At 38.6% G+C, this 18,040-nt stretch overlaps 1 protein-coding gene across 1 annotated transcript in view; it reads left to right on the forward strand.

The window, feature by feature from the left end:
• Positions 1-1,559: 1,559 nt before the first annotated feature.
• The window catches only part of LOC149008202 (serine/threonine-protein kinase CTR1-like), a 38,403-nt gene continuing 21,922 nt past the window's right edge, over positions 1,560-18,040 (forward strand). Inside the window, exons 1-6 of the mRNA XM_089166083.1 lie at positions 1,560-2,351; positions 2,700-3,001; positions 3,094-3,238; positions 3,826-3,929; positions 16,387-16,595; positions 17,524-17,916. Of these exons, the coding sequence (XP_089022209.1) occupies positions 1,770-2,351; positions 2,700-3,001; positions 3,094-3,238; positions 3,826-3,929; positions 16,387-16,595; positions 17,524-17,916 (1,735 nt within the window). The 5' untranslated portion in view covers positions 1,560-1,769. The remainder of the gene's footprint in view (positions 2,352-2,699; positions 3,002-3,093; positions 3,239-3,825; positions 3,930-16,386; positions 16,596-17,523; positions 17,917-18,040) is intronic.

Below are 18,040 nucleotides of genomic sequence, written 5' to 3' on the forward strand. Positions count from 1 at the left end.
AAGACATTTTTTCCGATATCAGTATCATATGGCGTCGTGGAAGACTGTAAACTTTGTCTGAAATCCCCCACCGGATATCACCTTCAACCCTGCTGAAAGAAATTACCTGCAACCCTCGCTGAAAATGACTGCTGGAAATCGTTTGTTTTTTTAATCAAACCAATAATAATAAAAAGGAAAAAGTTGCAAAAGCCTCCTTCGTGTTTCTTCCCCAAATTTTCTTTTGTGCTAACTCCGTCTATGTCTTGCAACCTGATTAGGTTAAGGAAAAATTAGATAAAAGAGATGGAAATCATTAATTCGATCAAATGGGAATCTCAATCTTATGGCTCTGAACTAGGTGAGATTTTATTTTATTATTATCTTTTCTGTAGGAAAACCCACTTTGGCATTTCATTTGCTTTGAATCATAAGTTCAAATCCCTTTTTTGATAATTCGTTTTGTAACGAAAAGTAGAAAAAAATACAAGCTTGAGTTCATTTGATAATCTATTAATTTCATTTGACAATTCATTGGATCTCTTCTTTTTCTAGCAAAACCCATTTGGGTTTTTATCCAGACTTGAAATTTCAACATTATCTTTTATAGTGAAATATCAACTGTTTCTTATGCTTTTCTTCTTTTGTCAGTTCTACACCATCTCATAAGTTTCTGTGATTTGAAAAATTGAAAATTTTCATCACTATTGATTAATCTCCGATATTTCCAATGCAATTGCTCATTATACTAAGATTTCCCACTTGTCATTAATTATTTTATGAAAGTATTTGTGGTCAGTGATGTGTCGTGTCATTGACCAGAGCTTGAAACAAAAGGGAAACAAGTGTTTAGTTGATGTGTGATGCAATGATGCATTCATTTGAAGACAAAAAAAAAAAAGGAGGTTCATGGATTTTAAGAAAACCCACGCCCACTCCCCATCCCAGAAACGTGTAATCTTGATCTTGCAAGCGGCTTCCGGAGTTCTAAGTGAAGTGGAAGTGCGGAACCAAACATTGAAGTACCGTGAGAACTCAACATATTCGCATGAAAACAAACTGAGTGATAGAAATGGAATCTGCTCATTTAGGCGATCAAACAATTTGTTCAGTTTAGAGCTTCTTCTCTACTGTTCCTTTTAATAATCGATCTCCAACAATCTCTTTTCGAACGAAGAAAAAAGAGATATTCGGTGAAATTTCGGGAGATTTTTGCCGGTTTGCCGGATCGTTGATTTACCGGCGATTTTATTTCGGCCCCTTGGCGAACTTGGAGAATTTTTAGATATTTCGGACGAAATTCACTGAAATTTCCTACCTTCACTGTAGTGGCTAGTTCTGTAAATTCAGAAGCAAGTTTTTGTTTAGTTTTGTTGAATCAAACATTAGAGTGGTTAGTTTTGTAAAAGAAAATCACAAAGTGGTTAATCAGGTAATTTTTCCAAATATATTTTCTGTCATTTTCGAAGCAGATGAAGATTATTACTGGGGAATAATATCATTTAATGTATAAAGTTTATACATATTGATTTCTGTGGGACCCAGGCCCCCAAAAACGGAAAGGCGACGCGGAAAGCTGGTATTTCAAGAACCCTTTCCACTACTGCAACTGTTCGTGTGTCTTATGGGTTCTTCAACGCTCAGAACTGAGAAAACTCGCAGCCATGGATGTCTCATTCATCTCTGAAGATAAATACGATGCGAGATTGAGAATAAGTGATAAAATCTTCAATTGAACGTAGAAATGCCAAAATTTAGGATTATTTGAGGGTTTATGGTTTGATTTTTCTATGGAAATGCCTGGAAGGCGAACAAACTACACGCTGTTGAGTCAATTCCCGGAAGAAGAGCAAGTACAACCACAGCAGCAGCAACAGTCAATGAAATTCTCTGTTGCAGCTCCAGGGCCATTTTATGAGAGTCTCTCTGGGGAGAAGAATAAAGGGAAAACGGAGTGGGGGTTAGATTGGGATGGAGATCATCGCTTGCAGCAAGGTGGGGGACGGATGGGAAATTTGTTCCCGTCGGTTGGTTTGCAGAGGCAATCGAGTGGGAGTAGCTTTGGAGAGAGCTCTTTGTCTGGAGATTACTATCAGCCGACGATGTCGATGGCAGCAAATGATTTGGAAATCTGTAATCAGGATGTTGGGGTAGAACTGAGGGGGAAAGCGAATAATGCGTCAGGACCTTCTTCGTCTAAGAGTTGGGCTCAGCAGACTGAGGAGAGTTACCAATTCCAGCTCGCCTTGGCCCTTCGTCTATCTTCAGAGGCTACTTGTGCTGAGGATCCTAATTTCCTGGATCCTGTTCCTAATGAATTGGCGAACAGGTCGTCCTCGTCATCTGCTGAATCTATGTCTCATCGATTCTGGGTTAGTTGTCTATGTTTGTTTCGATAGCTTCTGGTCTATTGTTCCTTTCGGTAGATATTGAGGATAGAAGGAAAAAGGAAAAACAAAAACTCCGAACTTGAATCTGTCCATGCACACTTTTTTCGACGCTTCAGCCAGAGTAAACTCAATTAGGCCGTCGTGGTAACATCTTCTGGTAGTCGAGCAGGGTTTCATTGATACAGCACATTATATACATATTAAAAGATGTCGATTGTCATATTGCAAGCAATCGACTTCATCACATATGCATTGTTGATTATTATTATCTCTTTGATATCTTATGTGATGCATAGATGAGCCTTGTTTTGTAAATTTCTTGTGTACCAGGTGAATGGCTTCCTATCTTACTCTGACAAGATCCCGGATGGATTTTACTTTATCCGTGGAATCAAACCATATGTTTGGACTTTATGCACTGATTTGCAAGAAAATGGTCGGTTTCCATCAATTGAATTGCTTAGGGCTGTTGACCCACATAATGATCTGTCAATTGAAGTGGTTTTGATTGACAAACACAATGATACTGGTTTGAAGGAGTTACTTAATAGGGTACTTAGCATCTCTAGTAGTTGCATTACTCCTAATGAAGTGGTTAATCAACTTGCAAAGCTAGTCTGCAATCGCATGGGGTGAGTTGTTTATGCCCCTTGTCTTATAATAAATGGCTATAAGGTGTCTGTTCCTCCTGTACTTTTGGTAATTAAGTTTTCATCTATCCAAGGGGTGTAGCTTCTTCTGGAGAAGATGACTTGGATTCTCGCTGGAAGGATTGCAGTGATGTTTTGAAGGATTGCTTAGGCTCTATTGTGCTTCCAATGGGAACTCTGTCGATTGGCTTATGCAGACAACGTGCTGTGCTGTTCAAGGTGAACTTAATAAATTCACTAATTCTTGCATTTCTCTACCCCAAATCAACCCCCCCCCCACACACACAAAAGACTGTTTAATCTATAATTCTTATAGGCTGTAATGTTAAGACCTAGTTATGGTACGCCTAAAAATAGAGTTTATGTGTTCTTTTATTTCACCAAATGCTATGTTTCAAGAAACTATTCAAGAAGAGTGTGAGGCAACTGGCAAAGCCTCTTTGTATGGTTTGCTTTGCCTTTAAAATTTATACTGTCTATAGTTCTTTGTGTTATTGGTTGGGTATTCTTAATAAATGGAGTTATTAACAGGAAAAAAGGAAAGAAAAAAGTAATAGAAACTAAACTAAATTTTCTTGTTGATTTCTTTTCTGATTTCTTTTTGTTTTTATTTTCTGCTTTTTATTTCTGTGGCTTGTTTTGTTTTACAAATAGTTCATGGACAAGTACATGTAATTTTGTTGATCTTTTGTTAACTCAATGTTTTTGCACATGTTCTCTTTTGGATTCTTCATTCTTTTCCATTCAGCAAACAAGCTTTATGATTTTACATATAACAGGATTACTAAGTTAAAACTTTTTACTAGGTTTTGGCAGACTCTATTGATTTACCATGCCGAATTGCTAAGGGCTGCAAATATTGTCAAATGGATGATGCTTCCTCCTGTCTTGTGCGTTTTGATCTTGATAGGTATGCTATGCTGACCAAATTCATTTCTTTGAAGCTATGATGTTCACAAGTTTCTTTGTATTTGTTTTTTTGAATGAAAGTAGTGAGCCATTGTGCTAGATGTGGGCACTGAAAATCTAGTTCTAGGAAAGTGTCTGGTAATTGCAGTCTTATCCATGACCTCCCAACTGGTTTCCAGGAACTCTACTTGTCCTAGAATTCTCAAGATAGTGGCAGACCCCCTTAGCTGTTAAAAGAAGCAAGGACTAGATACTTCCTCATCCCTTGTGATAGAACAAAACTCTAAGTAACAATAACATAGTCTAACTGGGAATCTGGGATAAAAAGCAATTTGGTCTAAGTGGATCTGTAAACAAAAAAAAAAAAAAAAGGCAAACTCCATCATTAAGATTTACTGTGGTAGTTACTCTTTCCCTGTTGTGGTTATTTTCAATAAGTTTTGTATTATAGGAAAAGACAATGACACTCTATATTGTAGAAACCTTTATACTCCCTCTCAAGCTGGAGCATATAAGTTGCCCCATGCCAACTTGGAATAGCCTTCCTGGGAAAGAGGACCAAACAAATGTTGGTAAAACATATCACCCAGCTGATCTGCAGGAAGATACAAATGGCGTGACAATCACTTCCTCATAATGATACTCTGCACAGAGTGACAAGTAACTTCAAAATGTTTAGTCCTTTCATGAAACGCTGGGTTCCTGACGTTATATGTAGCAGTTTGATTATTGCAGATCTACACCACCTTATTTACAAAGAAATCCCAACTCTTGAATAAGTGAATTAATCACATCAATTGGGCTGCTGTATGAGCTTATTTTTTTGGTAGTAAATAAAAACTTAATATTACGTAGAATAGCAAGTACAAAGAATTATGGGATCTAATACATTTAGTGTCTTATTGTAGTCTATGGAGGATCTAAAAGCTAGATGGTTAAACCAGTGGTGGAGTATGTTCTCCCCAAAAAGTTTAAGGTTAGTATCCTTAGTTATACTAACAATGTCAATCAAAATTGGAACATGAGTTATTGGCCACTTCTTGTGGTTTGGTGGTTGAAGTAACTTGAGCACTTCCTTTTCACTACAACATATGTCCTGTATTTGAATGTTGTTGATTTGTGCTTGTGCTATTCCATCCTTTAATCCAACAAAAAGTGCTTCATTGATGCTTCCATTCCCTATTCCTCTTGTGCTTAGATATTTTAACTGGCCTTCCCATATTAATCCCACAGTCCATCCTGAGCTGTTTAGTTCTGGATTATATACCCCTGCACACAACAAAGTTGAACACAAATTTAAGTTAATAATACTTTTACAAAAACAAGTATCCGGTCTAGATACCTCAACATGTGTTATATGATTTGTCCTTTCAGCCATGTGATATGGTTGAAGATTTAGATCATTGATCCAGAGTGAGATGTTTTTCAAAACTCTCATTGGGTTTGGATTTGTTTTTTCAAACAGCTTGCCATTCCGCTCTTTCCAAACAAAATAGCAAGTTATAATAAATATGGACATCATCCATTTTTTGATGATTTGTCCAATCCTGAATCCAGGACAAACGATTTGTAGAGGTCACAGATTGTTGTATGTGAAAGTCTTTCCATTCTAAGTCCCAAAGGACCTGCTGCCCAAATTCTTTTCGTCCAATTGCATGAAAGAAAAACATGCCATGGAGTTTCCACACACTTCCCACACAGTTTGCATTCCGGTGATATAGATACCCATTGGGCAAGTATTGCCTTAACTGGTAATCCTACATTTAAAAGACGCCAAAAAAACATATTAAATTTAGGAGGAATGGGTAATTTCCAGAAAAACTTCTACCATGTGCTAAGAATGTTGGGGTGGGATGTCAAACTTATTTGTGAGAGGAATTTCCTTGCCAGTTTGACAGTGAAATCCCCATTACCTGAAATAAGAGACATCCATGCGTCACATTCATTAGTGAGGGTTATGTTGGAAATGCGTGAAATCAACAAATTATGAGTTAAAAATGACTCCCTGTTGTCAAAATTGATTGAGTTTGTCGCTTGAGCCATTGTTGTGTTTCTTCCCCACATCTTGGTATCAATTTGTAGATCTAACCGATCTTCTGGTTTTTTAATCCATGGATCAAACCACAACGAAGTGCTCCTTCCATTTCCAACCCTCCTCCATACCATGGTTTCTAATTTTGGTAGGATTCCACAAATGTTGTTCCATGTCCATGATCCCTTTTTTTTTTTTAACCTTTGGATCAAAAGGTGTTGTGCTTGGGAAGTATTTTGCCTTCAGAGTTTTTACCCATAACGACTCCGGGTGTTTCAACATTCTCCATCCTTGTTTAAGTAGTAGGGCTGTATTGACGTCCTCCATTTTCTTAAACCCCAGTCCTCCATTTTCTTTTGGTTGGCAGCATTTGTCCCAAGAAATAAGTGTAAGCTGTCTTTCCTTTGTCGGATTCCCTAGCCAAAATTTTTGGCAGAGAGAATTGATTTTTTTATATAGCATTTTTGGGAATCAGAAACATTGCATTTGGTACAATGATTGTGGTTGGAGAACGGATTTCAGCGAAACTCCTCTCCCTACAAATGATAGTGTTGAAGCTTTCCAGTTGGACATTTTTTTCTGCATTTTGTTAATTACACACCTTAGCTCCTTTATTTTTGATCGGCCTTGAAGCAGCTTGGTGCCTAAATAAATAGAGTTCTCTCCATCTCATTGATTCCCAAAGTTGATAGAATCACATTCTTATCAGCTGAGGATACATTCTTATTGAAAAAGGCCCCACTTTTTTCAAAGTTGATTTCTTGACTTGTGACATCGGAGAACAATTCTAACACAGCTTTTAAGGCCGAAGCATCCTCTTTTGTTGCCCGACAGAACAGAAAGGTATCGTCGGCAAAGAAAAGGTGTGAAATTTCAGGAGCTCTTCTTGCAACCTTAATACCCTTGAAGAGATTGAGAGCTCTGTACTCATTGAGTAATCTAGACAAAATTTCCATTATGAATAAGAAAAGGTAAGGACTAAGAGGGCAACCTTGCCTTAGTCCCCTTGTTCCTGAAAACCAGAAGAAGGGGTTGCCATTGTGTTTGATTGAGAATGTAGCAGTTGAGATTAGCGTGTGAATTAGTTCACACCATTTCTCATCAAAGCCCAAGAAGCCAAACAATTTAATCAACACATCCCATTCCACTCTATCATAGGCTTTGGACATATCAAGCTTAAGGGCCAATAGCTTGCCTTTCCCTTTGTTTTTTTCATAAAGTGGAAGATTTCATGGGCCAGGCAAATGTTGTCTGTGATTTGTTTATTTGACACGAAAGCCCCTTGACAAGGTGAGATAAAATGATCCAGGAGGGGTTTTAGCCTTCGGGCTAGAATTTTTGCCACAAATTTATAGCTCACATTGCACAGACTTATGGGTCGAAAGTCAGTTACCGATCTTGCTTGGTCCTCTTTTGGAATGAAGCACAAGAACGTATGGTTTGCTCCAAAGGGTAGGGATGAATTATTAAATAAGAGATGCACAAATTCAAAGAGGTCTTTACAGATTAGATCCCAATGTTTTTGATAGAAAAAGGCATTGAACCCATCCATTCCTGGGGCTTTATGGGGATCAAAGGAAAAGACAGAGCTTTTAATTCTTCTAGAGAAGGGGTTACTGAGATTCCATCCAATTGGATTCTGCTAGCCATGTTCAGGAAAATACACTCAATGAAAGATGGGTCCAAAGGTTTCGAAGATGTGAACAGAGTTTGCATATAATTCGAAAAGGTCTGGGCAATCTCATATGGTGTGTTCACAATCCGACCCTCCATCTCAATATTCTCAATTTTCCTTTTGTGGAGGTAAATTTTAGAAGAGAGATGATAAAACCTAGTATTTCTATCACCATCAGAGATATACTTAGCCCTAGACTTTTGGAACCAAAAAGACTCCTCGGCCTCGAGTGCCCACGCAAGGGACTGATTCTTGGCCTTTAATCTATCCCAATCAGGGTTGGGTAGATTCTCCATCATCCCAATTTCCTCAGAGATGGTATGGAAGATATTGTCAATATTCCCAAACACAGACTTATTCCAGTGAAGTAAGGATCTAGACAGATTAGCCAATTTACAGTCAAAAGTTGAATTACCTTCACTTACCCAAGCTTTTTCAACTGCTTGTTTGAAATGTGGGTGGTATATCCATGCATTCTGAAAGTGAAAGAGTTTCCGTCTTTGAGGTTTGGATTCCGCCAGATTGAGTATTAAAGGATTATGATCGGAACCCGTTGCCGGTAGTTTCATTAGGCTGGCCATTGGGAAGAGAGCTATCTAGGAGGGAGAGGCCAGGGTTCGATCCAACTTTTCTTTCACTAGGTTTGGTGGTTTTTGTTTATTTGACCAAGTGAAGGACACTCCAGAGGAAGAAATTTCTTGTAGATCCAGGTTGCAAATAAGTTTTTGAAGGACAGGAAGTGCAGCTGATGGTTTGAAGATTCCTCCCATTTTATCCTCCTGGGTCATTACTTCATTGAAATCCCCTATTATGATGTAAGGTTTAGATACAATCTGGAGAAAGGAGTGGAGTTGGGACCAAAAACTTTTTCTTAAAGGGTAAGTTGGTGGGGCATAAATGAATATAGAAATCCATTCCTTCCCTTCGTACCAGCAATTAAGGGCCATAGATGAATTCTCTTTCCTGATTAAATTGCATTTAGTTCCTACCTGCCTTGGCTTTCGCTAAATCCAATGGGAACATAATGTTTGAGAGCTTTGCTTCTTTTTGAGAAGAGAGTAGCATGGTCAGTGCACTTTGTTTCACATAGGAAGACAAGACTGGGGTTGTGTTTCTTTAGAGTTTTTGATAAAGATTGCATCGTGAAGTTCCCATTGATTCCCCTCACATTCCAAGACAAAACCGACATTTTCCACGGAAGAAAAATGAAAAAAGAGAAGGAACTTAAATTGGTTCAGGGTTTTTTTTTAAAAAGATAACCAAAAAAGAAGCAATCCCCAGAGAACGCCGGCAGGTGTGAAGTTCAAGAAAGAATGATCGTAAATAAGAGAAATTAACCAAATGAGCAGCTATAAATGCAAATATATCTGCTATAAAAAAGAGGTACAATAACATTCAACAACAAACAGCATAACACATTCTTCAACAATAGACCAACATAACCTAATAAATTTAAGCAGAGTATCGGTTTCGGCACTTGGAAAAAGAAGACTTATTTTTAAACCAACTAAGAGCAATAGCAACAAGTAAGATAAAGAAAACAAGACACTGGTCAAAGAAATCAGCGTAGAGGTGGTATGGGAATACCTGGGGGCATCGGTGGTTGGGTTCAGATACTCAGTTTGGCTTGCGTATGGCATAGTGTCGGTATTGCTTTCATAGCTGTTGACCCCTCCCATTGGCATTTGAGCGTTCATGCTGTTTAGATTCTTGAGGTGTTCAAAAAACTGGTGGCGAGCTTCCATCTCACTTTTGAACTGGTAGAACACGGTTAGAGGCTCAATGCAGTTTTTTAGGGTGGTATCAAGGTTGAGTGTAAGTGAGGCAACCGCACTTTCAGTAGGAGTCATTTCATTCAGCCTTTTGCGTTTTTGTGTATTGTTCCCGCAACCAATAGTTGTCAAAGAAGTATCCATACCACTGCCGTTCCCTTCAGTTCCCCCCATTTCTTGAGCGAAGCCACCTTCCTGAACTTTTGGTTCTTCACGGGTGTTCAGAAATCCAATGTCTTCATTTCCACTTTTTATACTGATTTCAGTAATGTGAGCTGATATTGGATCTTTCTTTTCTAGTCTGTCAACCCGTTCCATCAGCTTCATCAGTAGATTGTTGCATACCTGGAATTCACTCTCTTTTACCATCATTATTCATCTTCTGCTGAGCCGAAACATGGGTACTGATCATTGCTTCAATCTTTTCTTGTTTTTCCAAGATGAGCTGCAGTTCATTGTTATGCCCTTCCTTTTCTTCTTTATCTTCTTCAATCTCTTCACATAGCACTTGTTTCCCTTTTTCTATGGTGTTATTTTTCATGTTCCTGTGGCGTTGTCCTGTTATCTTTGTGATGTACATACCTTCCTGGGCTTTCATAGCTGTTCCTCTATGACTGCTACCTTCCTCTGTGATTTCTTGAGCAAGCAGAGTTGTATCATTCCCAGCTGTTGGACCTGTTTTTGAATCACTTTTTGAAGTTGCTTCACCCGGAGATTGACTAAGTATATCATTCGTATTGACACCGTCAGGTACAACTTGAATTCTTGAGTCTTCTTCATCATCCAAGCTAATTTTTTCCTGATTCATCATCAAAGGAGACAGCATATCACGAATACTATCAGTTGATAGGATCTTCGACAGCCCACCTGACCTTGGCTCTGTTGTTGCTTCTTCAAGCTGCTTTAGTTGGACAGCAGTGTAAGGGATCACCTCCTCAGTTTCATACCTCTTACATTACCCCGTTTGATGTGATATTTTTCCACATCTAAGGCATAGAATTTTCACTTCATATTTCACTTCTATAGGTACCCATTCATTGTTGAATGTCCTAATAGTAGTCCTTGTCTGGACACCTTTGTTGATATCAAACACTAACTTAACTCTGGCTGAGTTGTTAGGGAGATTAATTTCTCTGGAGTTCAGCTGAACTTCCAGCACTCTCCCTAACTTTGACGCTGCAGGTAAAATTCCTTCATAAGTAAAACAGTCAGATCGGATCTCTCTCATTTGTATCCAAATTACAATTGGTGGTAGCTCCACATTTTTCCGGCATTCTGGGATTGGTTCTAATGCCAAATGCAGAATGTATTTGCCCACCCACCAAGTTGACATAGAAACAACATGGTTTCTGTGTTCTTTTGAGATAAAAGTGGCCTTGAAATTCTCTCTTCCAGTGCTCACAATGGAGCTGGCTCCCAACGGAGACTAGAGGTCCATGAGCTTCTTTCTTGTAACAGAGATTACTTCTCTTGGAAATCCCAGTGCATAGCCATACACAATAAAGGTGGGATTTAGGTCTTCATGGTGTTGAAACAGTGAGTGACGAGCAGGAGCTCCTGAAGGTTCCACTGCCTTCCAGGAGTCTGCCTCACTGCCTCTTTTTGCATCAGGATTTCTAGAGTACCGATGGCTCCCTCCAGTGTGGGTTCCATGAGATGGCGAAGCCCGAAATGAGGGGCGATTGGGGGACACACGCCCACTCTGTCGGTTCATTTTCACCACTACTTACAGGTTAAAGAGTGGGAAGGGTGGGGTTGCAGTACTGTTGAAATGGCTGGGATGTTGCTGTAAAGTTACAGCAGAAGGTACAGTTTCCTGAAATGGGTAAGAGGTTTGTGGGTAAGAGGTATGTGGGATGATGAAGATTGCAAGCAGTGAAAACTGTTTATGGAGGGCTTCGGCTAAGGAACTGAGAAGGAATGAGATGGGAAGGAATTGTTGGACTGATTTGCGGGAGTGTGGATATGATAGTTGTGGATGGTTTTTGATCTTCATCTTTACAGGGGCATATCTGTAATTAGTCATATTTAAGGGCCTTTCTGTAATTTTGCATATTTTCAGGGGTCTATTTGTAATTATCTATGTTTTAGGGGGGGGTTTATGTAATTATCCATATTTTTAGGGGGCCTTTTTGTAAATTTGCATATTTTGGAAGGAAAAAAATGGGGTACCTTATATGCACCTTTTGAAATTGTGGTTTGGCTATTGCATTCTGTGATGTTTCAATTATTTTTGAAAGGGTGAAGACTAAAGAACTGCAGAAAAATTTTCAACATGGCAACTACCGATGATACTGCTGCTCCCACTGGCTCCGAACATTACCTCAGTCTTCATCCTCTTTCGATAAGATTTGATGGATCAGGTCTTGATCTGCTTACCTGACTATTGCCGGAGACTTGTTGGACACATTACGGGCACCACTATCAAATCTACTACCATAGGTATTTCACTAGATAAATGGATCTCGAATGACTCTCTTATTATGTTATTCCTTTTGAATTCCATGAATTCCATGAATCCAAATATTTCCTGTGGATACCTATTACTTAATACTGCAACCCAAATCTGAAAGGCTACTACCGAAAAATATGGACAGTTGGGGAATGATGCACATGTTTATAAGCTGTGAAAGAAGCTTCATAAGACTACCCAAAAGGAACTGACTGTGGCCCAATATTATGCTGATTTGCGATCTCTTTGGCAGGAGTTGGATCATTATAGGGATTATCACCCCACTAATCCAAATGATGTGACTACTTATAGGAAGCACGTTGATAAGATTCTGGTATATGATTTCTTGGCAGGTTTGAATGTGGAGTATAATTAGATCAGAGTGCAAGTATAAAGTCGTTCTCCCTTTCCTACACTAGAACAATCATATGCTCTTGTTCAGTGTGAGGAAAGCCGTCGATTAACCATGCTTCATACTCCCATTGTAGAGAAATCAACTTTATAGTTTGTTAGCACTAAATCTGATTTGGCTAAGGAGATTGTCAAGTGCGAGCATTGTCACAAACCATATCATACCAAGGCCAATTGTTGGAAACTCTATGGGAAGCCTGCTGATTTTGAGCAAAAAAGAGCACAATGAAGGGAAAAACCAAAAGCTAATCTTTCTGAGACAGTTTCCACAACAGTCTCTGCAGACATTGGTTTTTCACAGGAGGAGTTAGCTACTCTACGACGTATTCTGCAATCTTCTGCTGCCTGAACAGCCTCGAATACTGCTTCTTTCACTACCTATACCAACTCCTACCTTGTTACTTTAGGTAAAACTTTTATAGGTTATCATGTTTCTTCAGTTTCTTCTCCCTGGATCATTGATACAGGAGCCACAGATCATATGACAGGTTCATCTTCTTTTTTCTTACATTATGCTCTAACTTCCAGAAAAGATAAAGTTCGAATTGTTGATGGCTCCTATTTTTCTATTACTGGAAGAGGGACGATTTAACATTCTCCATCACTTTCTTTGTCTAAAGTTTTACACGTTCCCTTTTTCTCTACTAACTTGCTCTCTATCAGTAGTCTTACACGACTTAAATTGTAAAGTGACTTTTTTCCCATCTTACTGTATCTTCCAGGATCTGGTAACAGGGAAGGAGATTGGACGTGGTACACTAGACAATGGACTCTATCTGTTGGAGCCAATTGGAGGATCTAATTCTGCTTTGACTGCATCTCCTAATCATGTCCATTCGGTAATATCAGACCTTCAGCAGTGGCACTGTAGGCTAGGTCACCCTCCTCTAGGAACTCTTAAAAAAGCATTTCCCGATTTAGTTTCTTCTTGTAACAAGGATGAATTTTTTTGTGAAACCTGTATTTTTGCTAGCAGACACTTTCTACTTATTTACCTTCTCTTCATAATAGGAAATCTATTCCTTTTAAACTAATTCATATTGATGTGTGGGGCTCTTGCCGACGTGTGTCTATTACTGGCCATATGTACTTTGTTATTTTTATTAATTGTCACTCTCGTTCTACATGGATTTATCTTTTAAAACAAAAAAATGACTTTTTTTTTATGCTTTTGTGATTTTCGTAATATGATTGAGACTCAGTTCAATGCCACTGTGAAGATCCTTCGCAATGAAAATGGCACAGAGTATATTGATGGTGAATTTCAGAGATATTTCTCTGATTCTAGCATAATACACCAGACTAGTTGTGTTGATACAGCTGCCCAAAAAGGGGTTGCCGAAAGGAAGAATCGGCATCTTTTAGAGATAGCCCCTTCACTTATGATTGCTATGAATGTCCCTGACCAATACTGGAGTGATGCTACCCTTATTGCTATAAATGTACCTGACCAATACTGGAGTGATGTTGTACTCACTGCTTCTTACCTTATAAATAGGATGCCCAGTAGGATACTTGGTTTTAAATGTCCTAATAAGCTTCTCTAAGGAACCTCTTCTTTTATTATTCCCCCAAAGGTTTTTAGATGTGTCTATTATGCCAGAATCACCGCCCATCAAAGTAAGCTAGCTCCCCGTGGCCTACGTTGCATTTTTCTAGGGTATTCTGCTACTCAGAAATGGTACAAATGTTATCATCTTGCTTCCAGGAAAACCATTGTCTCCATGTATGTCATTTTTAATAAGTCTTGCCTTTTCTATACACCTCTTTAGGGGAGAGTCCTAGAGGAGAGGCGCTCTTTCCAACCCTAGATTTTTCTATCACACCACCACAACACAACTTAGGAGTTCAAAAAGTGTTTCCTGACCAGGGGAGACTTCAGTCAATATACCAGAGGACTCTAATTCTCCCCTTCCGTTTTATGAACCATGTGAAGAACTTGGTCAAGGGGAAGACCACTCTGTGAGGCACACTATTGATGTCTATCAAAACAAGATTGACTAGAATAAGGAGGTGCAGACTTATCAGATGAAGAATTACAACCGGATAAAGCAGGTGGAGAAAGGTGACACGTTACCACTTCAATCTCCTGCTCTAGAATCAGATTCTATTGTTCCCCTTAAGGTATCTTCTTCTGATCTTCCTATTGTTGTTAAAAAAGGAGTCAGATCATGTACTCAGCATCCTATAGCTAAATATGTCTCTTATGACTCTTTGTCTGACTCTTACCGTGCTTTTATATCTTCTCTATCATCTATATTTGTTCCTAAAAGTTGGTAGAAAGCCTATGCTAATAAAAGATGAAAGGCAACTATAGTAGAGGAAATGCAGGCAATGGAGAAAATTGATACTTGGGAGCTAGTTACACTTCCTCCAGGGAAAAAACCAGTGGGCTGCAAGTGGGTGTTTGTGGTTAAACAAAATATGGATAGAACAGTCAACAAGTTGAAGGCTAGACTAGTTGCAAAGGGGTTTACTACTTATGGGATTGATTGTTTGGAGACTTTTGTCCCTATTGCGAAATTGAACATTGTCAAAGTTCTGTTGCGATAGCTGTGAACAAAGACTGAAACTTGCAACAACTAAACGTAAAGAATGCTTTCTTATGTGGGGAGAAGTTAGGTACTAACATGGACACTTCTCATTGTTTATGTGGATGACATTGTCATCACAGGGAATGATGGTGAAGAAATTCAAAAGTTGAAGGACTTTTTTGGTAGAGACTTTGTGATTAAAGATCTAGGAAAGTTACAGTACTTCTTAGGGATGAGGTGGCTCGATCAAAGAAGGGTATATTCCTATCCCAAAGAAAGTATGTCCTAGATTTATTATTAGAAGTGGGAATGTTGGGGTGTAAAGTAGTTGATACCCCTATTGAAGCTAGAGCTAAACTTAAAGAAAAAGAGGGAGAACCAGTGGAAAAAGGAAGATACCCAAGGCTAGTAGGGAAGCTTATTTACTTGTCCCAAACTAGGTCAGACATCGCTTATGCCGTGGGAATAGTGAGCCAATTCATGCATGATCCATATTTAGCTCATATGAAGGCTGTTACTAGAATACTACAGTATTTGAAGGGAACTTCTGGAAAAGAAATACTTTTGTCACCCACTGATAATCTAAAAGTAGAAGCATACACTGATGCAGACTGGGCTGGATCTCTAGACAGGAAGTCAATTTCAGGTTACTGTACCTTTGTTGGAGGTAATCTAGTTACTTGGATAAGTAAGAAACAGAATGTGGTAGCATTATCTAGTACCGAAACCGAATATAGAGCTATGGTTCGTGGAGTTTGTTAGCTACTATGGTTGAAAGGCTTGCTACAAGATATTGGAGTCCAAGTTCCAAACCCTATGATGTTATATTGTGACAACAAAACTGCTATTAGTATTGCTAATAATCCTGTGCAACATGATCGAACTAAGCACATTGAAATTGACAGGTTTTTTGTCAAAGGAAAGCTGGAATAAAGGCTTATCTGCATGCCTTTTGTGAGATTTGGAGACCAAGTGGCAAATATTTTCACTAAGGGTTTGAAAGAAGGAGATTTCCTTCCTATTGTAGGCAAGTTGGGCATAACTAATATCTATGCCTCAACTTGAGGGGGAGTGTTGGTTGAGTTCTACTAGGAGTTCAACTCTATTAGAGTTTTTGTTCATATAAGTTTATATTTCTTGTTGCCCAAGTAAGGGTATTTATGTAATAGTGTTCTTTCCACTTTATTGTAAATAGAGGGCTCGAGATCACACTAATCAATAAACCATTCCACCAAAATCGTGTTTCTCGACAGAAATATTGGGTTAGATAAACAAACCCCAAGAATTGATACTGATTTGAACAGTAAGAATCAGTGAGGAGAATGATGAATCTGACCTTAAAGAAAACCAGAATATGGTAGACAGATAATAGTGAGCCAACCAGGTTGCAGACAGACACCAGAAAGGGTGCTAGCTGTGTAGTGGTGCCCTAGTAGGAACCACTTAAGTCACCTAAGGGGCTTGTATTTTTTGAGACGGATACAGTAAAGCACTTTTATTCTTTGGCTCCTTTCATATTCGTTAAAAAAAAAAAAAATGCAGGATACCTCCATGTACCACCAAGTAATTTGTTTATTTACAGGGAATATTTGGTTGATTTGATTGATAACCCGGGATGGTTGTCTGCGCCTGATTCCTTGCTCAATGGTCCATCTACCATCACTATTCCATCGCCACTATGTTTTCCTAACTTCAAACCAGTTGGAACTAGTAAGGATTTCAGGACACTGGCAAGACAGTTCTTCTCAGACTGCCAATCACTTAATATTGTATTTGACAATGCCTCTGCAGGTACTTATTTTTTCCCCCTTCCTGTTCCTATTGTGCTGTTATTTTGGTCACTTTGAGACTTGCATTAATTTCTTGAACCATTCAAGTTCTTAGTTTGTGTTTTTCAGCCTGGACGTATCTATAGTTCTCTATTGAATGCTACAAATTTGTTACGTTTTCTTTTTGGTAAGAACAAATTTCTTGCAGTTATAGATGTGAAAATCATTAAATACTATTCTATCTAAGGTCAAGGCTGTCTCATATTTATTTTTGTGTTTTCATTCCTAATCAAAACTTGTTTTTCCCCTTATTCCTGATCACTCTTCAATCCTGTGAATGTATGAGTTGAAAGCCTTCACAGTGATTAATTGTTTTAAGTAAGCAGTAAAGCTTAGGTAAATGGCCAGAGTGTTCTTTCCATATTGCAGGCCTGTCCCTTTGAGGCACTGGCTGTTTCCTTACCATAAATCATAGGTTAAATGAAAATCACTTGGGTTCTGGATGAAGCTCTTTACATGCCATTACTTGTTTTTGTGTTGAAAGAATGATCAATCTTTGCTTGCTGTTCCTTATTCCTGTCACAATAGAACATTTTTGTGTATCTATCTATAGGCCTCCGAATGCTTATTGGTCAAGTCCACTAGCTTAACTTGTGACATCCATGTTCAAGTCAAGAAAATTATTCTGTGTCTTGTGGAGCTACAATGAAAAAAGATGGTCTTTGTTTTGTTGTACATCACCAGCATTTTCTTTTTTCTTTTTTTTGTTTTCTATTTGGCTTGTGAAGAATGTTGCTGAATGCTGCAAAGTTTTTGATGATCAGCCTTCTCTTAATTTCTATTAATATGGTGATTGACACTTAATGGAAGTGTTAAACTACTCCCCTGACAAATTAGTGCTGTACTCATATAGCGATTTTAAGTGATGTTATTTCTTTCCTTCACGACAGATTCTGCTATCAATCATGAAGATGTTGTTGAATCAGCAGTTCAAAAATATTTTGACAGGCAAAACACAGATGGCGACATTTTGACTTGCACAAATAACAATGATGAGAGTTTTTTGTCACCTTTTCTCCAAACAACTACTTTGCAGGGCCCATCCCAAAATTCATGCAAACCCTCTCAGGATGTCATAATTTCAGAACACTTTGTTGGAGATCCTGTCCAAATTGCCCCTAATGGGCATAGAGATGGCCAATGGGCTAATACCACTAACACTCCAAGATTCAGTGGGGAAAGTCAACTGGTTCATGGTAAACAAAGTCGTGAACTTTCTCTTGATGTGGAAGGTTTGGACATTCCTTGGAGTGATCTTGTTTTGAAGGAGAGAATTGGAGCAGGTATTTCTGAGAACATTACAGATTTTTGTTACTCCAAGATGAGGTTACTTCCCATTACCGTGCATGTATGCCTGTGTATTTGAATAATATTGTGGGAAGCTTTGATTTTAGGGGACTGACTCAA

The sequence above is a fragment of the Hakea prostrata genome, chromosome 8 (assembly GCF_041222555.1).
Source record: "Hakea prostrata isolate BN-2017 chromosome 8, UWA_Hpros_2, whole genome shotgun sequence".
NCBI classification, from domain to species: domain Eukaryota; kingdom Viridiplantae; phylum Streptophyta; class Magnoliopsida; order Proteales; family Proteaceae; genus Hakea; species Hakea prostrata.